General features: G+C 36.6%; 2 protein-coding genes across 6 annotated transcripts in view; both read right to left on the bottom strand.

The window, feature by feature from the left end:
* Positions 1 to 367: 367 nt before the first annotated feature.
* On the bottom strand, positions 368 to 17,740 carry Syx16 (syntaxin 16). The gene is made up of 5 exons (XM_071591612.1): positions 17,561 to 17,740; positions 17,222 to 17,485; positions 7,140 to 7,302; positions 3,534 to 3,865; positions 368 to 749 (listed from the first exon to the last, which is right to left on the bottom strand). Exons 1-5 carry the CDS (start codon positions 17,639 to 17,641, stop codon positions 567 to 569), a joined length of 1,023 nt encoding a protein of 340 aa, XP_071447713.1. The 5' UTR covers positions 17,642 to 17,740; the 3' UTR covers positions 368 to 566.
* A 2,108-nt stretch (positions 17,741 to 19,848) lies between these two features.
* Positions 19,849 to 26,724, bottom strand: part of LOC139694029 (protein DEK-like) — a 28,448-nt gene continuing 21,572 nt past the window's right edge. For 3 of the 5 annotated variants that reach the window (XM_071592425.1, XM_071592426.1, XM_071592423.1), the window contains exons 8-9: positions 25,858 to 26,010; positions 19,849 to 20,782 (exon numbers count right to left, since the gene is read on the bottom strand). In XM_071592425.1, the coding sequence (XP_071448526.1) occupies positions 20,768 to 20,782; positions 25,858 to 26,010 (168 nt within the window). In that variant the 3' untranslated portion in view covers positions 19,849 to 20,767. The remainder of the gene's footprint in view (positions 20,783 to 25,857; positions 26,011 to 26,724) is intronic. The other 2 variants (XM_071592424.1, XM_071592427.1) reach the window with 1 other exon arrangement.

Genomic DNA, 26,724 nt, shown 5'->3' with positions numbered 1-26,724 from the left:
GGAAATGTATCATTTATGAAAAGCTTCGGTTGATAGCCGTTCCAGCGCTAGTGTTCTTAGCGACATTTCGTGAATTCTATCTTTCCATAACATTTTTGTACCCGCAGCGGTGTGCATGCAGGTGTTCACGTGCTCAGCAACAGTTACAACCAATCAGAATAAAGAAGCTTCGTGTTTGGGAGTGGTGGGGAGGAGTTTTGTTGACCTTGCTAAATATTGCTCTAGGCTGGGACAGTAGCTTCAAATAGCAATGCAAATCGACAAGACGAACAAATAATTAACTATACGAGGAAATCTTGCCATCTTCTCATAATTGCGCGGAACGTTCGAAGAGTCTTTCGAAAGTCGAAGCAAATGAAAAACAATGTAACACCACTGAGGATTATATTTACATACGTCAATTGGTTTTCATAACACTTATATGACCATGGCCAAAGTCGAATGTTGGTTTCATTCACACTACTACAATGTTCTATATACATTCACATCCAGTGGGCTGTGGTACAATTAGGCACAATACATATGCATTTCACTTACATGGAATCACTGAATAACATATCGACAATTTAAGACTTCACAATAATTAAAATGATGAAAAGCAACATAGTCATAGATGCTAGCATCAAAATGCACATCATCTTACGATCTCTTTTCTTGTAATTAGCTGCACTCTGAAGTTGTTTTAACCCTTCGTGGACACTTACTTGACATTGTTCAACATTATAATCAATGCGATCCATAATAGTTCCCTGAAAAGCAAGTAACAATAGAATAAATAAGTACAGACAAGACAAACTACTGCAAGTATCGGCTGATCTTATTCCTTTCAAGAAATGTCAACAGTTATCAATGTACATTGGTTAATTCATTAATTTATTAAAGGCATCTATCAATGTATGGTAATATACGACATTGAATTCAGGGGTAAAAGTTTGACCACAGCATCTCAAATCTTAACAAAGCTAATCTAGCCCAGATGAACACAATCCTGGAGTATCAATGCACAAGGGCACAGCTCCTTTACATTGGTGCAGGAATTCCATAAGTCACTGAAGAATAGGTACTCAAGGACTGAGGATCTTCAATTACCGAGTTTATCCAAACATGGGAGTACTTATAAGGAAGGAAGAAGACTATGACAGAAGTGAAATATTTCTAACAGATCCAACCATTTCAGGAACAATACATATTTCAATTCTACAATTGTGCCTCTCATCAATAAGTCCCTGTAACAAGTTCACACGCAAGATACAAGAACATCCCTGTCTCATGACCACTACCCTTTTTAAAACACCATCAATCAAATTCCAATGTGACCACTATAAATGAAGAATTACTTATAATAATCAAAAGTGAATTACTTTACCTATTATAAATTAACTTGCAGTAGTGGGTATCTATCCCTCTAATATCTAGGCCAGTTGGCTACAAAACTTGTAATATAATAAAAATTTCATAACAACTCAATTTTTATACCATTAGCAGTAAGCAGCATTTTGACCACACTACTGCAAATTCAAATCCCAATAATCTAACCTATCATCACCGCTTTGTTGCCACAGTCATAAATATATTTTTTACATCTCGTGAATAAGGTAGCATTACAGCATTTGGTGGTGGGCACTCAATTGTCATGATTAAATAAAGGTGAATTTTTTCACCTTTCAGAATCAGAATTTTGTTCACTGGTTCATCCATACTAGTGTCAGAAAATATGACTCATCCAACTAATTTTAGAAACATTATTGTTGGGCGAACTGCATGAAAATTTACCCATAAAGAGGTAGGCTAGACTATTTGACCATACTATGACATGTGGCGACAGAAATGTTTTAAAACTTTCACAAATGGGAAACAACTCTTGAAAGCCTGAGGTAATGGCCAATATTACTTAGATATTTTAATGAGTTTAATTTAAAGCCCAAAAAAATGGCTCTTGTATATTAATGCAGTGAAAAATTACTTCAAAGTTTATTTTCCACTAGAGAGTAAAATTACACGTGTATTTGTCGGACAGCTATGTTACATGCACAAGCCTTGCAGTACCATTGAGGACCTCTCTATGGAAGGATGGAGCGAGACCCTTAAATGAGGGCTGTGCCTTTAGTATTTCCCAGGGCATGCATATCCCAGGAATTGAAGTTGATTTTCTTTTAAGTGTGGAAATAAACGAAAAGAATGAATACGCTATAAAACAATGAAAATTCCATTATTACAATTATAATTTGGCACAAGTAAACTTAGAAACCCATGGCATTTCCCATTCCAAAGGTCTGTAGCTTTTTAAAGTGGAGCAGAGAGAAGAGGAAGAGTACTTATACCCAGAGGGTGTGGTGTGCGTCTGAAGCAGGAGGATATACATAGATTGGAGGCTTTTGAAATGTAGGCGTGGAGAAGGATGGAGAACGTGAAGTGGACAGAAAGGAAAACAAATGAGGAAGTCCTAGGCATGTTGGGCGAGGAGAGTGGATTGTTGGGAGAAATCATGAGGTGGAAGGGAAAATGGATGAATGGCGTATTTATTGGTAGTGGGATGTTGAAGCCTGTAATAGAGGGGGAAATTTTAGGCAAACAAGGAAAGGGAAGGCATATGGTGAGATGTTGGAAGGGAGGAAGGAAGGAAGAACACAGAGATGAAGGACTTATTGTAGAATAGGATGTTGGATTGCATTTTGTTGGGAGAAACAATATTTATTTGGTAGTTGTGTCCATCCAAAACCTACCCCAATAGATTACCTAGTTATAAAAATAATTTGTGTGCGCATGGGTACACAAGAATCTTTACACTACCGTAGAAAAAACATCTCGTGATCACAGGGTATAAGATTGTACCGTTATGGAACATGATGTTAAAATAAAAATGTTTGATCCTATTTTCAACTCCTTAGTTTCAATCTATATCACAGTGGAAACAGGGCAACCATTACACCTTTTAAAGCTAAGATAAAAGGGTTACACCTTTTACCTTAGCTTCAAATTTTCTCACAAATTATTTCCCTTAAAACCATTATTCGCTGCCCTCATGATATTGATTTTCAAACTGGAGTTTACACAAGAAAATTCCTTTCACAAATAGAGTGCACATTTAACTCGTGGTAACTGGATTGTTCTAACCTTACAGACTTAATTATTGGAGAAAATCGGCAATATTTCATTTAAGCAGGATCACTTCAACTTTCAATGGATTGTTTTCGCACTTCTGGAATCTAATGCATCCTATAATAGGTATTGAATGTAAGTCATCGGCAATTTGGGGTTGACAAGAATAGAGGAGCATTAACACTCCATGGGGTTGCATGGGTCCTGACTAGTCCAGATTTTACCACATCCAGACTAACTCTGATCCCTTATAGTGAGGGTTTATTGTACATACATACAAGGATATTCTATATATTTTTTAAGATTAAATATTATTATTAATACACATGAGTTACCAAAGCAATAACTTATAAAATGGGATGGGAATAATGTTAATTATGTTATAAGGAAACACAGTACATGGGATCAAAATCCAAAAACATTGTGAGACCAACCTGATCAGCCACCATTGTGGCTAGGTCTTTGAACACATCATGGAGATCAGCAACAGCCCGAGCAATTTCGTGAACATTCCTTTCCCTTTCCTCTGCTTCCCTAGCACTCTCTTCAAGAAGATAAAGCTGCGCTTGTTCTGACTTCAGCTGTTGTCCACTCAGCATGAAATTCCGGTCTTCATTCGACTCTTCCAAATAAGGGTTGTATCTTGAAACATTTGTAGAGCCACCTGTTGCTGAGTTGAGCCAGCTTGCTTCTGACAGGCTTCCCTCATCAGCTAAGCTCACCGATTCAAAATTTGGACGAGCTCGCCTCTCACGAGATGCAAGTTCTGCAAAAAGGATTCACCATGTGAGTATCTGATGCAAGGCTTGAAAAAAAAACTCTTGAACAGTATTCTAACATTTACTGGATCTAAGAGGGGGTTGACCCACATGTGAACATCACGCGACAACATTGGTAAGGCACCATGGTTGGGTGAATAGTATGCAATCCTTTGTGGTGCAAAGTAAAATCCCAAATACAATCACTGTTAGTGAATTTGTTGAATGTTTGTTTGAGAGGATGTATTGATGAATTAGCTGATCCCTAGTGCAGGGTTTAATTTACTGCAATCACTGGGCACCATCCACATTTGTTTTCTGTTTGCTGCCAGGACTATTGAGGCACAGTTTGAATAGGATAATAGTAACTGCAGAGCAGTTGATCAATGGCAAAACAGAAGATATCACATAACAGGGCCGGCCAACATTTATTGAAATTCCCTCATTTCATTTGCAGGGAATATCAAGTAAATATGAATAGCATAAAGAATGTTATCAAAGAATTTTATATTGAGCAGAGTTATCCCCTAAATCCTTAGGCCCTAAATCTTGATCTTTTAGGCAGGAGGATGATATGCAGCATTGATTGTGGGTTTTGAGAGGCAGTCTGGAGAAGTTGAGGAAAATAACTAGGAGAGTGATGAAGACAAATGAATATATGTTAGGATATTGTTTGGGAAGAAAGAAACTTAATAGTTGAAATCCATATAAAGCAAAATGTTGGGTAGATGGGGCTGAGGGAAAACTAGAATGGGAGACATGGAGAGCACAAAGAGAGGCAGTCAGTATCATGGGGAAATGATGAAGGAAAGATTATGGGGCAATACATGTTGATGTGGGTTGCAGTAGTCCAGGGGGTAGAGCGTTGGACTACTGACCAGAGGGTCCCGGGTTTGATTCCCGGGACCCTCCGGGCAAGTCTATGGGCACCTGCAGCTCCACCCAAGATATATGATTTTCAGGTACTAGATCTTCCTGGGAGACCATAACTGGCACAGGGAAAGGAACTGGCCCCCCTACCCTGAAGTGTGAATTTCACCCGCCGTCAGGCTTAGTACTGGGTGAACTCTCCTATCACCTACCAAACCGACCTTCGGGTTGATTACTGTGTTCATGGTTTTTTACATGTTGATGGTATCCATATGACCTACAGAATTTAATGATGACTATCAGCATTATTATTTTTTTACAAAGCCTAACTTTAATGATAGCATTATAAATGGCAAATATTACTATGCAAGAGTGCTTTAGAATTTGTCCATGATGTACAATAAATTTCAGGGACTTTACAAAATCTCCTGATTAGTAGAGTGCAGTACAGTGCAATACATACATGTATTGATATTTATAAAGTCTAATACACCTAATTGCAGAGTGATGTAATTATGGGTCGATTGACAAAGTCGTGGATGAATGTGGTCAGAGAGACAATAAGTACACAAGGTATGATATAAGACTCCACAAAGAAATAGGAAATTGCGGACACGAAGGCAGAAGGAGATCTATAGATTACTGAATAGTAATTTGTTTGCAGGTAACCCTGAGAGTTATAAAGTACTCCAATTCTTCTTCAATGCAGTCTTTGAGATTAATTACACGAATTAAAAGCAATTGAAAGCATGCACACAAATTTCATTCTCTGACAAACAATGCTCACTAATTAGGAGAATGTTTGAGTTTAATCCCTGGGAAATAACATTCACATAATTGTGTTTATTATACAGAGGTTAAGTTTTTAAATACACATTCTTAAGTGAATGGCTTTTCCCTTCAAATCCTAGTCACTTCAATTTAGATTGGTGTTCTTGGAGTTACTTCGCACAGGATCACAAGTGGCACGTATGACATTATCACTTCCGGACCTATTACCCAATTGCATGTAGTTTTCTTCCGTTTATTCAGGTAAATACCAACTGATTTCAACTTTTTCGATGGTTGCACCTCATCTGTCCATATCTTGCCCTTTTGAAGTTTATCGAGCAATTTAAGGGGAGCATCAATTTCAAAAGAGCTCAACTTTCAAGAGAGAATGGGGAGGCAATCAAAATATGATTCTACAGAAGAATGCAGACAATAAAATGGATAGACATATTGACAAATGAAAAAGTACTTTTGTAGAGTGCTTCTGAAGAGTGGGTGAAGAGAGAAGCTTTTGATGGTCACCTATAAGATGGGGACATTGATTGGACTCATCCCAAGGTAAGATTAGAGTGCTAAAGATTGTAATTGAAGGACACGTGGAGGGAACGAATCACAGAAGAAAGCCGAGGATGAAATATATGAAGTAGGCAATGGAATATGTTGATGAAAGGAGCCATTAGAGAATGAAGAGAATGGTAGAAGGGGATATGCCATGGTCTGGAAAGCTACAATAGACCAATCAACGGATAGATAACCTGCAATGATGCTAAATATATGAAGACATATCTCACACAGATGGCTAAGCGTACATTAAAAAGCCTTTTTGAGAGGAAGATACAGCCTGGATCAATCATTAAAAATCTTACTTTCCACTACACATTCATTTTCAATGAAATGATTACCAAATCTAAAAACATGGTTGATATAGGATTCATTGGTATTTGAAAATCTGAATATCTCTGTCCTTGCTGAATTGGTCACATTCATAGATCTATTATAAACTAACTGAACTCCCCATTTCCCCCTAATGCCATGAATCCATGATGCCGCACTCATTACATGCACCTCTTGACATGGCATAAATGGTCACAAAGAATGCACAAAAACAACTAGGTAAACGATTTTAAATCAAAGGCTCCTTGAAAAGAGTCAAGTATGATTGACAAAAACAATGAATACTTAAAAAAAAGGCTATTGGTTCAATCCATTTAATCAAAACCCTTCAATATGTGAAATCTGGAAGGGTAATCAAACAGGGTCAAGTGGATGCATCCTGCCAACTGCTGGGATGCAAATCATCACCAACTAATTTCATCAACTTATTATTGCAATGAATTATAATGATTATTTAGAACATGTTAGGGCATAGCAGCTTTCATATTTAAGCCATGGAAAACAATTTTATCCTAAAGTTCAAGTTGGTATCTTGTAAACAGACAGATCTGGGCCTGTCGGAATCTATGGCCTATATTGCCTGTTTTCCTAGCTGCTAGTCACTGTGTACTTACAATGTTTATATTCATAATTATGGAAGATGAATGGACGAAATAGAAGTGTTAATGGTTATTTAACATGAAATGCACTCTCATTTGTCTTTTCTCAATTATGTGCCTCATACCAGCCAGTTGGCTCCGCACTCACTCTCGTGGTAGGTAGCTTTCTTGCCACGAAAAGTCCCTGTGAGGTCCTGCAGGGAACCTGCAATGGCAGACACTGCATTCCGAGACAGTTGCCGTTCTTTCGGGGACCCATCTTGACTGCCTGTACGAACCCTCATCACGAGCTTATGGCAGCCACCAAGAATCTGTCCAAAGAGAAAATCAAGGAAAATTTGACACTTGCTGAAGCCATAATTATATTCAAATGTTTGATGCCAACAATGCCTGATAGGGAATTAGGTAGAACGGAAACAAAGTACTGGGTACATTAAATTTTAAACGGTAAGGGACATCTGCTCCAATAGAATCCTAACAGCTAGGTGAACTCTTTTTCTGTACAGTAAGAAATATAGCTAGATAAATCCACTGAACAAATTAGATAAGGAATATAATTGTCAAGTTTGCAGAGCACTTTAGAGGAACCTCTTCAGGTCATGCTGCTATTCCCGCTATGAGGGATATTTCACATACACATTAGGTATTGAAAATATTAATCTCATATTTTTAGAGTCACTGACTTGACAATGACTATTGGACAACTGTGAAACTGGTTTTCCTCATTCATTCATTTTGGCCCTCCTGTGGCAGCTGGAAAATGATCATGAAACTTTTGCAACTCAGTGAATCGGCACAACACTTGATACTTTTTTATCACTGCAAATATATCATTTAGTTTCAAAAAAGAAAATTTATTTTGCAAATTGTTAATTAATGCAATAAAAAATTAAGGGACTTATAACATTTAAACAGATTCTCACTAAATCAAACTCATCCTATTGATGAATAATTAACTTGGCTTAGATTACAGGATCTTCAATCGACAAGATCTTCATTAGTAATCTTCAAAGATAATGACAGCATATAATTGTAACTTGAGATGTGAAATAACTTTTGCCTAAGTTAGGTAACTGAAATTTGTTTAAAATTGTCCAAATCTTCAAAAATGTAGTTTCACGTATAGGTGAGCACAGATCTTGGTTTTTGAGGATGCCAAGTTACAATAAGTTGTTTCTAATTAACCTTCCCCTCCACTAGAGAGGCTGAGGCTCTTCTGGAGTCAAATCAATGATACTTGTCTCCAGATAAAATTAAGAGTTAAGCTAGAAGTAAAACTTAAAATTTAATTTTCGTACAATAAATTATAAGTATAAAAAATGAATGACCCCTTAGTCAACAGCACGCGCATTTACTTTTTCTGGATATTCCATTTTAATATTTCCACAAGTCTCTTATTAGGCTTTGTATTTTGTCTAATGCTTCTACAGTTTGTTGATCCCTCCCAAAATAATGTAATTGTTCTTAACTAAACAAATTAAATATTTGTTTCTGCAATCACCTCTTTGTTTCAATAAAATCCCCTTCCTGTCAACCATTTCTTCTTATTTGAAAACAGGAAGAAGTCAAATCTGGAGTCAAGGGAAACAAATCTGAAGAATATGGGAATAGGGTTGCAATTATAACTGCATTAATTTTGCAGCTACAACTGCAAAGGATCAAAGGAGCAAAGGTGTTGTTTAACTGGAGAATGGATTTTGCATTGATGGACGTTCTTTTGATGATTTTCAAATGATCTAAAAGTGATGCATAGTGTGTCCCCATACCAATGTTACTCTTTCCCGAATAGCCAATGAAAATTATTCTTTGCAAATCTAAAACAGTGGGCACCATACCCTGCCCAGCCAAAGGAATACTCGTTGTCTTCTTCCGTGCAGATACCCTGCTGGTAACCCATTGCTTCCTTATTCTCAGGTGTGATTTGGACATTTTTTGTCCATAGTGATGAAATTATGACTGACGTACTGTAATTTTCATTGAAACAGCTGTAACCATCCTTGGAACATGCCACATAATTTCATTTTTGCTTCTCTACAGCCAATCACAGCACGCATTCTGTGCTACCATAGTTTCCTCATATTCAAATATCAATGCAAAATATTATGTTATTCATTTACTATCCATTATATTACTGTTACCCATTACCATATCATGGCTTGGATCAGTGATTTCCGGAATATCGACCTCAACAGGGCATTTGCTGTGTTCGGCATCACTTGTGCTCATACACATGGCCATACCAAAATTTTTGAAACCACTAACAAACAATTGTAATTGAAGGTGAAGGTTCACCATAAGGTTTATTAAGTTGTCTTTACTCTCCTGAGACTATTTTCTTTCATACAATAATACATAATGAACACACAAAATTCTCTTCCTTTCATATTTTGAAATAACCCAACTTGCTTGGCTCAAGTGAAGGCTAAACACATGAGCCATAGACAATCAATCTGGCTGACATTTGGCATGTGTTACTTCCAGAGAAGATACTGCATGAAAATAACTTTGATGAGCCCCCGTGTTACTCTCTCTCACAATTTCCTAAGACTTTTGAAACTATCCTGGCTCTTTAATAAATTAGAGTTTTCCAAGTCCAACTATTAGTGTGCTTTTGGAATATTCAATTGAGCTTAGGATATAATAATATAGCAACTGAAATTCACTACGTAAAAATGAACCAAAGTTAGAACAGAGTCAAAATATGTCCAAAAATTAGCAACTACAATGGAACTTATACAGCATTGCACACATATCACATATATTAACTCTAGCTTATCATGTGTTGCCAGGGCAGAGGATGTATTTGGTTTCATATGCAGCTCAAGGTAATCAGGTTGGTATTAGAAAAGAAATAAATAATAAGGGACCCGCAAAAAAATTTTTTCAGTGAATGCTAACTTCAAAATGATTTGTACTATTGAATGAAACATCATAATTTATACCTGCAGCAAATGTTGGTGTGTCTGGCACCAGTTATGGAGGGGTATACAAGTAGACATAGACTGTGAGCACGTTTAAGACGGGCTCATTTCATTTGTCAAAAAAGATAAACATTTTCTCCTTTGTAATGTCAGTGTGGTATGAATTGATGTTTGGGCTGAACCATTGTGTTCTCTAGAATGAATTCTTGAGAAAATACTGCCATTTATACTGCAATGCTCAAAGAAATTAATTCAACCGGATTAATTTCTTTGAAGCTTTGCCCTTCTACTTTTGCAGGCTTAATTTCACAGTTGAGTCAAAACTGAACACCAGAATCATCTCATTTTTTTAAGCATTGAAATGGCAGGGACTAGAAAGGTTCTCTAGCTGACACACTATGCTAAACAACCTTACTCAACCATTTTTTGGGCCATTTTAATATCCGAAACCCAGGTCTCAAAATCGTCTACTGCAAGGTGCCACAATCATTTAGCAAAAGCTATAATTATGCTTTTATTTGATATATTTCAACTGATGCAATAATTAATTAATGGTATCAAGCAGGGTAGGTTATTATGTGAAAAATTAAAATAAATTTTAAGAATTAGTGGTAGTCTATTGGTTTAGGGTAAGTTTTTAATGAGAGCTGTGGTCATGTTTGGTACACCTGTGCTCAAAAGACAACTAACCTGACATGAAAAATCCTTACTCCCATATTATGAATACATATTGCAGAAACTCATTCTTGAGCTAAACATGGTTTCTACCTTCCTTAACTCCATCAGCAATGCCTATTCCCTTCTGCCTCTTCCTCACTTTTTCAGTATCCTCTTTTCTATTACCAACTTCAGCATTCTGGTAGCCTCTCAGCATTTCCTGCATCCACTTGTCCCACCAACTTCCCATTTCTCCCATCTCCCTTCCCATACCACGCCTAATACTTCTTCCATTTTCTTTCCTTTCTGTCCATTCAATTTTCTCCATTCTCATCGACATCGCCAGAGGTCTACTCTTATCCACTCATCTCAACAACCAAGGTTTAGAGCCTAACAAGACATGCTCCATATTACAGTTTTCACTAGTCTTTTCTTTATAACTTAACTCAAGGTGCCTATCATCAACCACCACATCTCTGTGAATGCTTCTTTGTCTAATGTAAACCTTCTTTTCATGTCCCTACTACTCTGTCTAACCTGCTCCAAAATACTTCCTAACTGTTCAACCTAATATCTCTCAATTTTTATGTTTCTCATATTCTATCATGTCTTTAGAATCTCCTTATCTTCGTTTCATACGATCGTCATCCAGCACCTATGACATTGATTCTACAAAGCTCACAGTAATGATTATAACTCTTTGGATGACAGGCTAACTAATGCCTAAAGATCTCCAAATCAAACAGGTTTGAAGATTTTCCCTGCAACTTACCTCCAGCCCTTCCCAAAACAGCAGAAATTTCAGAAAGTAAAAATCATTTGTCTTGATCAGGATCCCGGTGAAGGCGTATGACTTTCACATACTGACATTGTAATGCATATTTAGCAGGTGACTCGGTTAAAAGATACAGTTATTGTATCTCCAGCAGTTTAGTTTCTTTGAACCTTCCTTAACATTCCTCCTCAAGTATATTGAAAATAACATGTATTAAGGGGCAATGTCTTGTCTCACTCCCCTGAATAGCACTGATCATCCTGAATCTCAATTTGTTAACCACACTGGTGCAGTGTCAAGTATGTAATAGTTCCAGAGAAGTCTCTTATCACTCCAGTCTGCTCTCCTGTATATTTCAAAATTCCCATTAATTGTCAAATCAGATTGCCAAATTATTTAAGCTTCTTTCAGCTTAAATTTCACTAAGCTGATAATTTTTCGGTGGATAATATCAAATGATTGATCACCTATATGTGTACTGTATAATGGTATGGCCAACTGTATCATCATTTTCAAGACGGCGGTCTGTTATTTTGCAAGCCATTGTATGGTATTGTATGGTAAGCCATTGGTGATGTTTCTTTTAATTCTATAGATGAAGTTATTAATTGTGAACTATTTCCACGCTTTATTCATTCTAAATGCACTAATCTGAATGATACCATTATTAAACAAGTATTTGAATGCAGAGATATATTTTGGAAATGTTTTTCTTGTGCCAATGAGCTTGCACTATTTGACATGGCGTCCGATATCGACAGGCTCTAACAGGAAATGATAATTTTAAAAGATTCACTAGCAACAAAAAAGGCTTATAATAAACGTAAGGATGTATCATTTGCTAAAATTGTAAAAGTCAACTCAGAGAACGATTCAATGACTTTCCCTTCTGATAAATCGACCTCTGATCGGTCCAAACTTAGCAGCAACTTGAAAGTGCAACAGGTGCCAATCTCAAACAAAAAGTGTCCGTGTGACCCCCTCAATCAGTACCGTGCAACCTCGTGTTTCTGACGTGAAATAAGAATAAAATTAGGGCAGAAGAACTTTCCGCAGAGGGGGGGAGATGGATTTACTACAGTGAGACACAAACGTAGATGCCTTAAATCGCCGATCACAGGAACATCTACAAAAGAATGCTTTCTTTCAGTGATTCCTCGTCCTTCTCTCTATGATTGGAACTTCACGCCCGATACAACAGTTAACAGTTTGATAAACTACGTGAAAGACGAAATCCCTGAGATTGATACTTCCACTGACTTAAAGATTTAAGGTAAAGCGCGGCAATTATACATTATTTCGGGTATCCATACACCAAGATTGTTGTGATATCCTAAGTAACCCTCTTTTTGCCTAACGGTTGCTTTTGTGGGTAATTTTTTTAAAAGCCACGCCTGCAACCAACACCGGAAGGATAACCTGTTCTTCGAAGTTCTTGCACATAAACATTCAGTGCATACGCAATAAATTACTGGACTTCGAGGTTCTAGTAAACGAGTACAAACCCCGTGTGATCTGTGTCAACGAACATTGGTTAAATGCAAGTGAGCTGTACACTCTTCATGTGCCTGAGTATGTTATTCGCTAGAGCTTTTTGCCGATCAGTACACAAAAATTGTGGTGTTTTGATTCTACTTTAGGAATGTTTTCCCATATTTCAATTGCTTTCCCATATGAATTTCTCAATGATGAACAATCCTTTGGATCTTGTGCTACCTGCTTCAAAATGGATACTACTGTTTTTTATGTACTGTCTATATATCGTTTGCCTAAGAGTGACTTTTGTATTTCCCTGACCCAACTAACGAAACTCTTGGAAATAATCCATTTGTCAATCCATGGCTCTGGCATAGTAATTAAAGGCGGCTTCAATTGTAATTTTATGGACGATTCTAAAGCTAAAAAGGAATTCATTGATTTATGAACGTCATTTAACATATATGCCCCCAACATTGAACCTACTAGAGTGAGTGCTAATTCTCAAACCGTTTTAGATAATGTATTAACTAATATCGACCTTGAACTTGTGCAAACGAATACCATTAATGCCCACATATCAGATCACTACCCACTTCTTTCTACAAATGCTGTGTCCGCATCCAACAAAAGTAAAAAATACTACAAAAGCTATTTTTTTGATCAGAATATGATTGCCTTTTGTGATTTATTAAAATTCCACGAGTGCCAATTCCCATTATTTTCTCATCTGTCAGTCCGAAAAGCGTTGAATATTTCTATTCCACCTATCTACATTACTTGGATGTTTTCCCCTTGTCCTGAAGCATACGAAAAACAAAAGCTCATCTGTCAAATACCTAAGTAGGTGGGTCTCTGATGAAATTTGTTGGCTTTCAAAGAAAATGAAAGTTGCAGCTGTGTATTACAAAATCAAATCCAGCTGACTGTCAGGAATATTCAGTACTCAAGAAAAGTTATCACCAAACCTTACAGCGTGTTAAAAAATCTTTCAACAAATATTGACTTACCAATGCAAACAATAAATCTAAAGAGATCTGAAAAATTATTATCGAATCCAAGGTTACACACAATATACTACAAGATCTTCAACTGCAAGACTATGCCAGAAATTCTATTCCAGATTACTATAAAATGGGCTCCATTCTTAATGATTTCTACCACTCCCATCAAAATCCCACAGTTTCAGTCAATCCAGCTAAGTATTTTCATATTCCTAAAACATGCCATTCATTATATTCATTCCCCTGTTAAGCAATGGAACTGACCAACTTTATCAATAAATTCCCTTGATGAATAGAATGGTTTGAGGCTTCACTTTGTGGAAGTGATTCATATTGGAATAGAATTACTTGGTCATGCCACATATATTTCATTATACATGACCTAGATGATGACTTTGTAAGTCAAAACCTAGGACAGGTATAATAAAATACATGTGGAATAACTAAGTATTTCTTTTCTGAAATAAATTCCCTAACAAAGTTAATCCAGGATTAGATGGCATCCAAGGGATAGCCATAAAAAGGTCATTTAATACAATTAAATATAAGCTGTTATTCTTAATTCATGCATACCTTAAAATTGGAATTTTCCCAAGCCCTCTAAAATAAGCCAAAATAATGCCAATATACTAAGGCAAAGGTTGCAAAATGGCCATGGATTCTTATAGACCAATATCCCTGTTGAATCAGTTAAGGAAAAGATTTGAAATAGTTTTCTCTTGTCGTCTAGTATCATATCTTGAAACATATAACCTATTCTCCACATCTGAACATGGATTTAGTAAAACAAGGTCCACTACAACAGTCACATGATAAATCAAATACTTTTGGGTTGGATAGTAGAACCAGAAATTTAGGATTATTTTATGATTTCACTAAAGCCTTTGACTGCGTCAATCATTAGCTACTCTTGTGTGAACTGAAACTTTATGGTATAAGATGCACATCCTACAAATGGATTGAATCATATCGAAGAGAACAGTATCAGCATGTGGAGCTCTCAAGAAATGACTCCACATTTGTTTCTCGTGATAGAGAAGTGACATGGGATGTTCCCCAGGGTTCTGTACTTGGCCTTATTTTATTTTTAATTTATATTAATGATCTATCAAATAAGCTTAAATCCATTTAGGGAATAGACCTATTACAGTATGTTGGCGATACAAATATTATTTAGTCAGCCTCCTCAGTGGAGAGAAAGAGCAGCTGAAGAAGCTCTGATTTTCAATGAATTGTTCCTTCTAAACTTCCTAAAACCCAATTTAAACAAGTCCAGCCTGATTTATTTTACTAATGAAAATGAAGTTTCCACTGCAATCTCAATAGACGCAGCAGGTGTAAGCGTTCTCCAAAATTCCAGTACCCAATCCCACAGTTTCAGTCAATTCAGCTAGCTAAGTATATTTTTTATATATATATATATATATATATATATATTTATTGTCATCTTGCACTCAAAGGGTAATATTTCTCAGTACAAATCCAACCGCGATTGCCATAGTCACTATACAAGGACCTGCCTGGACCATTGACCATTTGTCTGAACGCAATACTGCTCATGGTCCCAAAGCAATGGGCATGAGGTTATTCAATGAACTTACCCATGAAATTAAATATGAAACAAAAGTACCTATTTCCAAGAAAAAGCTGTCAAACCTATTGAAAAATGTTTTATTCTGTAAAGAAATACCTGGAATTGCCACTACACATTAATTCGGTTTTAACCAAATATGGTAGTGTATTGGCATTCATATATATGTATACTATATTTTTTCTAAAATTGTAAAGTTTATACGTGACGTGTCCTATATTTGTGTATGCATTAACATACAACAAATCTCTGGACAAATGAATGCATTATTGTTATCATTGTACAGGTTTTAATCGACAAGCAACAGAACGCAAGAAGAATTCTAAAACTAGCCAAAAATATTTATCAGGGCTTTAGAGGTTTGTGAGATTTTTTTGGTTGCTTTGCACGTTGCAGGTTAAGATATAAATTTACAGTGTTGATTCTGTACTGTTCTATATTTATGCATGCATTATCTACTGTCTTTTTCTTCCATTTTTAGAACCTGTTGCGTCCGATAACCCCCAAACAAGAGAAGATTTTCTTGAAGATGCAAATTTTGAAATTTCACATGGAAAATGAGAGGAAACGATGAGACTGATTTTTCTGCATATGAGTTCTGAATTCGAAACACCAATGTAAAATCCTCCTACAACACTAAGTTAGGAAATTCTGGAGTTGCTATTCAACCTGCACACATCAAAATGATATTCTACATGATGGCCTGTCCAGTAGCAGTAAATAAAGTGAAGCTACAGGTATTCACCAAAGTAAGTTTATGTATGCAGTAATCACCAAACATTTGTATTTGAGGGGGAACAAGGCATTCCATAAGATGTGGCAGCATCTTTGGCTGATAGGACAGATAGATTTTTCCATATTTTTAGACGATGAAATTTTTGAGGGAATAGTAATACAAACAAGACTTTTTCTGACTTAAGTTATAATGTCCACTTCAGATGCTCAACAACTTTACATTTGTGGGAACCTACCACAAAAGAAATGAAGAAATTGAAAAATTTTATGTAAATGAGATATCCAGGAGTTGTCTAATGATGAAGCAATATATTCTTCCGAAGAATAATAAATGTGCTATAAATATCAAGATGCTAGTGCTTCAGGGACAACAAAGATAGTCATGGCGCAATCTGTAAATTGCCAACTTAAGGACAAACTGTAGCAACGAATAGTAATCACACCAGTTCCAAATTGGAGAATATTTTATTGGACAAGAGATCCAATCTTAAAGGGATTTTGAGATCAAACAGATGACACAATCCAAAGAATGCCACTCAAAAAAATCAGAAAGTAGGCAAAATAATTGTGAAAGAAAATAATAGAGGTATGTGTGCATTGAATTGATAAGATCGGAATGGCATATTCATGCTATCCACAAGGCACAATATGGTTACTGTTCAAGGGTATATAGGATGTGTATCAAAGCCCTTGGCTGTGATGTGTTACAGTTAAGGAGGTTCAAATGATTTATCTAACCAGGCATCAAACTATGGGTCTGCCTGGAGAAAAACTACATATTTTCATTTTCAACTTACATTTATCAATCTAACTTTACTCAGAAATGTGGGGAGTTAACGTCATTTAACTAAGCAGTGTGTGAAATATTCAAATAATTAAGTATTAAGAAAAATGGGGTTGTAAGCAACTGGTCGGAGCAAAACACGATTAACTCTTAGGAATTGGCCAAACACTAGCCATTACTTTGATCAATGCAATACATATATTAATCTCCAGCGTAGAGAAATATTATAGAAAATGAAATGAATAGGTAGTTATTTTACTCAGGGTTTACATAAGGCTTCTACATACCCTAACTATTTCTTGGGTAGCATTTTCAATACGCCTCTCTTCTTCTGAAGAATCATCAAGCGAAGGCCTATTGAGGTACTCTCTGTGCAGTCTATCCAGCAGGTCAATCTTAATTTTCACTTTTTCGAGGGTCCAGTGGGCCTCTTCTAGGTAATTCGCCCACACTGGTGGACTACTGTCTTCCTCAATTTGACCCGCTTCCAGGAGATTAGACTGGGCTGAAGATTGCCGTAAAGGTACCAAAGACAAACGATCTGAAACATTCTGTGGCGAAAAATATATGAATTTAAATTTCTATGCAGACGTATGGTATGGCGAAGGCTTATCTACTAGACTTACCTGCTCTGAATAAATACGCCGACTTTGAAGAGAATTGTTTCTCATCAAAATAAATATTTCTGTGAGATTTCGAGTGGCCATTGCGAATTCCCGAAATCCCTAATATTCACCTAGGCTTCATATTTTCACATGATAATACGCCACTGGTTCCACACAACACCTTAGACATCGCCAACACCGATGAAATATCACGAAGCGCAACCTTCCTCGAGCCAATCATATCACGTATCTGCAGTCACCCCACCGGGCGAATGAGAGTGGGAAATTCAAAATCATTATCGTGATAATAACCGAATTTCAGGACTCGATTTTTCTATGTGTATGAAAAGGTAAAACCGCTATACTAATTATCCTGCGTTGCAAGTTAACAAGAGTCTTTGTTTAAGTATTTACACATTGAAAGACGATGGTATACCACAAAAGGCCCTTTGGTCTTGATGGCATTAAGGAGAGTGGATTATTATATATCAGTATTGAACTTTTAAAACCAATGTAAATTTCACTTCTTTCCCACGAAGGGAATATAACCGCCGATATATTACGGAATCTGGCATTCATAATTATCGATAGCAGTTACTGCCAGTAATTTCAGTAAAATATCACGTTAAAAAGATCTCATTTTGTTATAGTCAATTAGTAGAAACTGATTCCAGTTGAATAAGTCTACAATATGGTTTCTTTTATCAACATGAAGGGACTAACTAGAAAATTCACCTCTCAACACTTCAATGCTGGAAATGACATGTATTACCCCACAACTGGGTAAATACATTGGTATACATCTTTCCAGTTTGATGAGTGGACTGCATTCCGCAGTTTTTGTTTTATTAGGTTTTTACATTGTACTTTTTCACATTCTCTGAAGTCGGAAATATTTCCAGAAAAGCCTTAAATGTCAAGAACATATCAATGGTTTAGACAAAATTCAAGCCTGAAAATTCTGGGTTGGTCTTTTATTCCTTTTTTAAATTCAAAATCAATATCCTCATCTCTCATTGTCTCAAACCAATTCCACCAAGAAATTATCTATAATGAATGAGTAAATTCTGAAATGTAAAGGTTACTACTTTAATTGATAAAATCATTCATCAAAAATAACATATCTTAAATATTACAGATAATATATTCAATCACGATGAATGATAATTGCAGAAACTTGGGAATCGTAATTTCAATCACTGTCAGACTTATCCTAATACCAAAGGTGTTCTAACAAATTACCTGATCAGGGTGGCCCCACCACCAGAAGACAAATTTACATGCGTTTCTGACCAAAATTTGCCGTTTCCATATTTTTCAGCAATTAATGATTACAAGCGTAGACTTTAATAATCTAATTTCTACTTTGCACCAGTTTTCCCATCAAAGGGAGCGTAATACTAATTTTGAAATTGAGAACATTCACAATGATGATAAAAACAAGGTAAGTGAACTTAAAAAGGGATCCTTGATTATGAAAATGAATCAATCATATGGGAGGGAAGAACATCCCATGGTCCCACTTTATATACAACCAATTATCTTGTAGACATATAATAGGCTGGTAAAAACATGACATCACCATACAAAAACAAAATTACCCTAATTTTCTGAAACCTGGACATTCCAGAAATGCAAGGAAGCACTCTGCTAATTTTCCTGGGCTGGTATCTTCATCAATGCACTGAGCAGTAAATCCTTTACTATAAATAATTACTCATGTTGTTGTATTAACAGAATGTGATGTAGAGCATCTTGACTCAATTCAATTGCTCAGAATAACTCTGCCACAACCTGAATAGACAGTAACTTTTATGCAGTATTTTTAGCCAATTTTATCCCAAAAATAAATGGTGAAAATTAATGGTTTTTTAAAATTATTTATACATGACCAACTTCTTAGGAGTCATCAAGATTTTCCAATACACATGGCAATACAGGAGTGCCCAAGTACCAACCCACACATATGCCCCAAAAACTAGGGAGGATGAATTAACTAGTTGGTGGCATTGAATTACCTGTGGTTAAGTTAAATTATATGCAATGACATGACAATCCAGGGTTACATAAAAAGGGGGACAAGGACAATACAGCGAAGGATTTGAAATACGACGACTGAGTCACACACAGAGAAGCATATCTACGGTTTCTTTCACCTTTTTTAACCATGACTCACAGGAAGCAAAGACAAAATTGACCTCAAATATGCGATTCACAGAGCAGGCTTGAATCCTAGGATGATACAACTTCTCCAGTACATATATATTCAAGAGGGCAGAAAATGAATCAATTGTAGAATCAATTCCATGGTTTAACTTTAAGTCTTTATTATACAAAAAAGTTTCTTCCTGATATAGTCAGACTCATGTGCTGTCATTAACTTCCTTTTTGCAATAATTACAAGCACAATTAATCAGTATTTGACTGACAAAGTTGAATACTTTCAAATGCACATAAAAATTATACTTAACAAAATTAAATGTATTTTTTTCACATGTAGAAATGTTAATAATCCTTATTAAAAATGAGGAATTTTTATTAAGAAAGATAGGCTTACATAGAGGAAATTACAATAAAATGTCAACATTGCCACAGATTATTCTGGGTCAAATTCTTGAAAAATCTGCATAAAAAATTTGTCCAAAATAAAAATATTTGCCCAGCACATCTTGACGATCACCCAATATACACAGCACATTTGAGTTCACTCAGAAATGCTCCCAACGAATCACTAGCATGACTTTCAACTCATTCCAAAGTCCAAACAATTGTAAACAGAGACACTCCTTCAAAACCTATCCAATCTCGACAACAAATGGAAGTTTCAAGTACAGTCGTGACTGCCAAATACAGAATCAAATAGATAAAAACACACCTCCAAATATTCTAAAATAGCCTCTATTTACACCTTGGGAGTTTATGAATTTTTAAGGAGCTCCTTACATTAATTCTATTCCAAAGCCCACAACATAATTTTTTTTGAAATCATAAAGAGCTCTGGTAACAATTATTGGAATACAATTTAAAAGTGAGCAGAAATTCACAATGAATGAACTGCACTCATCAACATACAATGGTATGCCTGATTCATTTTCCTGGATCAAATTTACAATGGTCAATGCTGAAATTTCTTATTGAAAACCACATCTCAATATTCACGGTTGAAACTAGAATATCAATAGCAGTGTCAGTCTGTGCAGGTACTTATTGCCTGATTTGTTGTACATTTCAGGTTGATATCAGCTGTAAAGAAAAATTATGAATTAGATAAGCCTTTAAAAGAAAAGAATAAACCAAAAATAATAAGACTTAAGCGACATAAATGAGACACGACTGAATCATAATTAACACATAAGCCAATTGCAACATTAAAATTTCTGTTTTTGAATTCATGCAGGGCAAACACAAGAAAAAGTATAATCAGGGCTCTACGCACACCTATCAAACCAACCTATAACATGACTTTTTGTGGTTGGAAGATAGATGGGCATGGCAACTTTCATCTTTACACAACATAACTGCCTGAATTGAGGGGATCCAATTGGTAAGCAAGTAAGATTTTGTGGAGCTGTATATGACAGCACAGATTTTCATACAACTACAACATAGATCAAACAGACTAATTATGAGAAAGGGGGAATCTATTCCCAAAAATTATCAACATACGACCACAAAGAGGTCTGGAAACTATCCAGGCGTGGAATATTTTGAGAAAATGAGCCAGCGTAGAATAAGGAGGCTTTAGTCCCCCTCTAAGTACTTCCCTTGGAATCTCAATCACTTACCCTAGCATCTCTTCCACTTTTCAAAACAATTAGCAGTACTTTTTTGGCATGGTCATCAGTTGCCTCATTGCATTCTCTTTTACCTTGTCAACCAACTGTTGAGAAGACAACGCTTTTGTTTCAGGGTCATAGTCAAAGACCTATGACTTATCTCAAGTTGCGACCCTTCTAAGAAAATTAGGGCGATTGTTTGCAGCTAGGAGCAACTCCCTTGCAACTGCAGCACATAATTCTTGACATTGACGAGATAAAAGAGAATGCTGATGACCATTACGAACAAGGACTTAGCAGATTGTTTTGTGAAGTGGAAGAGGCTGGGATAAGTGCCCAAGACCCCCATACTTTTCCTCTAAAAACTGACTCCCAAAAAAGACTCACCAAACAGGGAACATGATTCCATTACCAGAACTGATGGGATGAATAAGTTTTATTGATTTGACTCTCACTGGGGATAAAATTTTGTACAATAATCCATTTCCACCTACACTGATTGAGTGAAAATGTAAAAATGGAATGATTCCGCACACCACTTTTCTCACAAACACGCAGCCCTCCACTCCATGATCCACCGCCTCCTACACATCCCCCTTTCCCCCAAAAACTTCAAAATTGAACTCGTGAATATCACTAATATAGCTACCAACAATGGTTTCAACCCCAAACTAGTTGACACATTACTACGGAAAAAACAAAAAGCAATGGCCATAAAAAGCATTTTCGTATCCCAGCCCGCAGTATCTAAAGATTTTAAGTGGTGCTCGATCCCGTTTCTGGGAGATCTTTCATATAGGATTTCCAACTGCCTACCCACCTCACTCAAAGCAGCCTTCTACCCACCCATAACCCTCTCCAAACTTCTAGCCAATGGAAAAGACTCCCAGGATAGCCTTCTCAAATCAGGCATTTATAAACTGAAATGCGAGGATTGCAACAGCGTTTATGTCGGTCAGACCGGCAGGAATATCAAGTTACGAGTCAAGGAACACGCTAGGTGTCACAAAAATCAGAATAACAACTCTCTCTTCGCCAAGCATTTACTAGAATTCAACCACAGCAGTGACTTTGTCCCAGAGATATTACACACACTCCCAAAAGGATTAAAAATGGACGCTCTCGAGCAATTAGAGATTAGAAGGCACTTGGTGAACCCCAACACGACACTTTGTAATGAGCAATTATTCCCATACCCCTCCCCACTCCTCTCCGAGAAATTAGCCTGGAAATGGTCAAAACAATCCATCAACGCACCTGCGAGCCCCCACCCCCCTCAAATCCTTCCAACCCTCCCCGCCCCCACTCTGTCCTGAGGGTATATATGCTTGCTCTGTCTGTTTTGCAAATTTGTACCTGATGATGCCGCAAGTCGGTGAAACGCGTCGTGCCGTATAATAAAATCTGTGGAAAAGTACGAGTCTTTCTTTCTATTTCAATAATGGATATTCTTAGTTTCATTTGTAATTTGTATTACGTGCATCAAGAACTTATTATACTCAAAGAATTTATCAGACAATCATATCCTTCACGCTTGAGGTGAGCATTGAACCACTCAACCCAACCACAAGAATTTAGGGTCTTCCCATGCAAAAATAATTTTTCTATCCATATTCAATAGATGTTATAAATACCAACTAGTTTTCACACAACTAAGGAACAAATATAATCAAGTGATCAATCAGTGAAAACTTTCCGTTTTCAGAGGTAAAAACAGGTATTGATGCATCATCTTATCTATTCAAGTATTAACTTACCAAATAACTATTTTGATTGTTTAATACTTTAAGATTGATTTTTGGCTGTATGCAGATGGTACACTCTCACACTTCTTAGCCTCATCTAACAAGACAAAACCTAACCTCACTAAAAAAAACTGTTACTCAATTCCGAATTCTTTCTTCCTCCCATCATCCCTATCCTATTCCTGTCCATTCCTTGTTGGCCTAGCATTCTCCCCTCTAACCATCGTCAACATCCCATTGCCAGTCAATATGCTCTTAACATCCATCTCCCCTGCTTCCTTTAGATTTTCCTTAACAATCTTCTCTCTTTCCCCACCATGCCTAGAACTTCCTTTCTTGTTTTCCTTCAAGCCCATTTCACCTTATACATCCTTCTCCACAACAACATTTCAAAATTCTCTGCTCTACGCCTATCATTTTGCCTCAATGACCATGTTTCCGCACTGTGTGTAACTACGCTCCATATCAATGTTTTGTTGAGCCTTTTCTCAACATCCTGGTCATCAATGTCCTCCTTGTGAAAGCTTCTATGCCTAATGCAATTGTTCTCCTTATGCTTTAACTACTTTGACCATTTTGGTTCAAAACACTTCAGAGATACACTAACTGTGTCAACTGCTATAGTTTTTGCTCTCCCAATTTTGTTTAACTTAGTCTTTCTCTTTCTGGAAAATCGCTTAACTATAGTTTTATTTATATTGATTCTCATCCCATATCTATGACACTGAATTACAAATGGACTCAACAATATTTGCAAACCCTATACTGACTGATTCACCAAAACTTGATCATCTGCAAACTAGATTTGATGAATTCCTCACTGACTTCATTTCAATATCCATTCCCCCATGCTATTTTTTTACCATTTATATAGTTGAAAATAAAGAGGGCTAATGATCAACCCAGTCTTAATCTTAGTTAAATAGCACATCCAGTCTCTTAAATCTTCACTAATACCTGAGCAATTTCGCAAATGAATGGGTTTGGATGGGTAACCTATCCCTCCAATCTACTCATATCTTCTGTAATACATTCACCATTTCTACCTTATTCCTACATAAAATACCTCAACAAAACAAACACACACATCTTGATTGTGTTTCTTTCTATTATTGACCTCATTAATGCTAGAGCATCATTTATTCCTCTCCCCCTTTTTGAACCCAAATAAATCACACTAATCATTTGCTCTCCTCTTATGGATTATCATATACACCACTTTTGCTGCAAGTTAAATTAAAATATTGTTTTACAGGTCTTACATGGGGCTACCTTTCCATATTTTGGAATAGGCATTAACAATTACCTGATGAAATTTCCAGATAAGTTCCACCCTAATAGATGCCTCAAATAATCCATTTCAACTCTTCCTCATAAGTTTTGCTCGACTCTTAAGTAGTTCCTCAAGATGACCTAATGTCTTTACCAAATAGTTCTTTCACCCCTCCAGGATATCCCAGGTTCCAAATAATTAACCCAACTATTTGATTGTAAATACAGTTTTTCCCTTCTTACTTGACTGCACTTTCACCTTCCTGTACATTGCACCAATTCCACGCTTACTACTTAAGTCTTCGAGATCTTCACCCCGCATCTTTCACCATGCTTCCTCCACCCAATTAGTTTCCTTCTGAATTTATAATACAACCCATTACACGAGGGTCATCCGGAAAGTAGTACCCGTTCGTGCCGCATGAAGTGCTGACGACGCGAGTAGCCGCTGGACGAGGTCAGATAGCTTCAGTGGCTTGTCTGCCTTCTCTGAGCCAAGTTGCGTGACGCTAGCATTGCCTGTGTTGTTTCTGTGATTGTTTACAATGTTTAAAAAAATTGAGAACGCCGCCAGTTGTGAAGTGAGGGCAGTGATTAAATTCCTCAATGCAAGAAACGTTCGCCCATGTGATATTCATCGCCAATTAAAGGAGGTGTATGGAGACAATGTAATGGACGAGTCGTCTGTTCGGCGGTGGTGTCGCAACTTCAACATGGGGAGGGGGAACACACACGACGATGAGCGTTCGGGGAGACCGTCTGTCATTACAGACCAACTGGTGAGCTCAGTTGACGAATTCGTGAGGAACGATCGGCGCGTCACAATTGATGACATCTGTGAGCATTTTCCCAATGTTTCTCGAACAATTGTTCATGAAATTGTTAAACACCATCTGCATTATGCAAAAATTTGTGCAAGATGGGTCCCTCGCGTATCTCAATGAGCTGGCGGCGAAGGACTATGCAGCAGGAATACAGAAACTTGTCACACGTTATGACAAATGCCTTAATTTGCTTGGAGATTATGTTGAGAAGTAGTTTAAAGTATCCTCTTTCAAATAAAATTTTTTATGTTTGTTAATATTTACTTTTGTCTTTTTATTTCACGAACGGGTACTACTTTCCGGATGACCCTCGTACTTTGTTACCTAATTGTGGTTACGTTTCTTTTCTCATCTATTTTCTTAAATATCTAGTCATTAATTCACTGTTTCTTTACCTAATTCCTATTTACTTTCCCTTATAAATGTAACATCTGCGGCTAACACATTCTTTTTAATTGTAACTTCCAACTCTTTTCTGAATTTCATTTGGATAGAGATGATTTAACTGAGAAACTGCCAACTTGGAAATTTAATTGATTATCATTCATTTATAATACTCCCATCTTAGTAATGGATATGGGCAAAAAAAACTGGTAAGCACAAATTGATTGAGCAAGAATTACCATGCAACCATTACATTAATTAAAAATATAAATTACAAAAGAATGCTGCATGTGATATAAAACAAAAAAGGTGCTTACAGATTTCACTGTTGTCTTGATAAAATCTTTTTTATGTGCCAAATCAAATTCTGGATATGCAGCATAAACTTGTTTGCAAACAGTTTTCATTGTAATTTCTTCCAAGTTTGCTCCCTCCAAAATCTGCTTCACAAAACATTTTATTTCTTCATCCTGATCAAGGAGAAAAGGCAGAACTTGATATCAATCATTAACCTTTATTTATGGGATATCACTAAAGAACTCGATGAGCACAAATTAGCTATGGGTATGTTCAATGTTAGGGGGCTCAAGTGTCAGTTTGCTCTTAGCTTCTGCTCTTAGTTTTGCTTCTGATAGTTCCTCTGAATGAACACAATCATCAATAATTTCAAAGGTGAAATAAATACCAACCACCTTCAAATAAATTATCACCTAATTAAAATGTACAGAAATGATTGATGACGTTTTATACTACTGTGAGGGTTAATGAACTCTCTTGTGATATGAATGCACAAAACTTTGAGCAACACATGTTCTGCATTACAAAATTTTCAAAATTTCTTTAACAACAAAGAGATAAGACTAAGTTTCTCATATTTTTATAGAACTGCTATGCTTTTTGAAGCAAACACAGTGAAACCTCAAATTTACATTCCTAGGACCCAGAATTAGGATAAGTCACTGGGCAAAGATGCTGTCACAAGGGCAGGGAATTGATGATAGGGGCGTTGAGTAAGGATTTTAAGGCCCGTTAAAACTTTGATATAGAGTGAAGTCATGTACCACAAAGAAACATGTTCATTGAAGCAGGATGGTGGGCATAGATTGGAGGCTTTTGAAATGAGGGCGTGGAGAAGGGTGGAGGTAAAATGGGCAAGGAAAACAAACAAGGAAATTCTAGGCATG

The sequence above is a fragment of the Hetaerina americana genome, unplaced genomic scaffold (genome assembly GCF_022747635.1).
Source record: "Hetaerina americana unplaced genomic scaffold, ioHetAmer1.1.p SCAF_5, whole genome shotgun sequence".
Taxonomy (NCBI): Eukaryota; Metazoa; Arthropoda; class Insecta; order Odonata; family Calopterygidae; genus Hetaerina; species Hetaerina americana.
The sequence above is the reverse complement of the archived record's forward strand: the minus strand, read 5'-3'. Positions and strand labels throughout refer to the sequence as shown.

Bases quoted from the DNA above. Each gene is read 5' to 3' on its own strand.
- Syx16 (XM_071591612.1), bottom strand. From the start codon at position 17,641: ATGGCCACTCGAAATCTCACAGAAATATTTATTTTGATGAGAAACAAT. The intron at 3,866-7,139 runs GTGAGTGCGGAG...TCCTTTTTGCAG, and splicing joins GAAAGCTACCTACCACGAGA to AACTTGCATCTCGTGAGAGG. The intron at 750-3,533 runs GTTGGTCTCACA...CTTGCTTTTCAG, and splicing joins CCACAATGGTGGCTGATCAG to GGAACTATTATGGATCGCAT.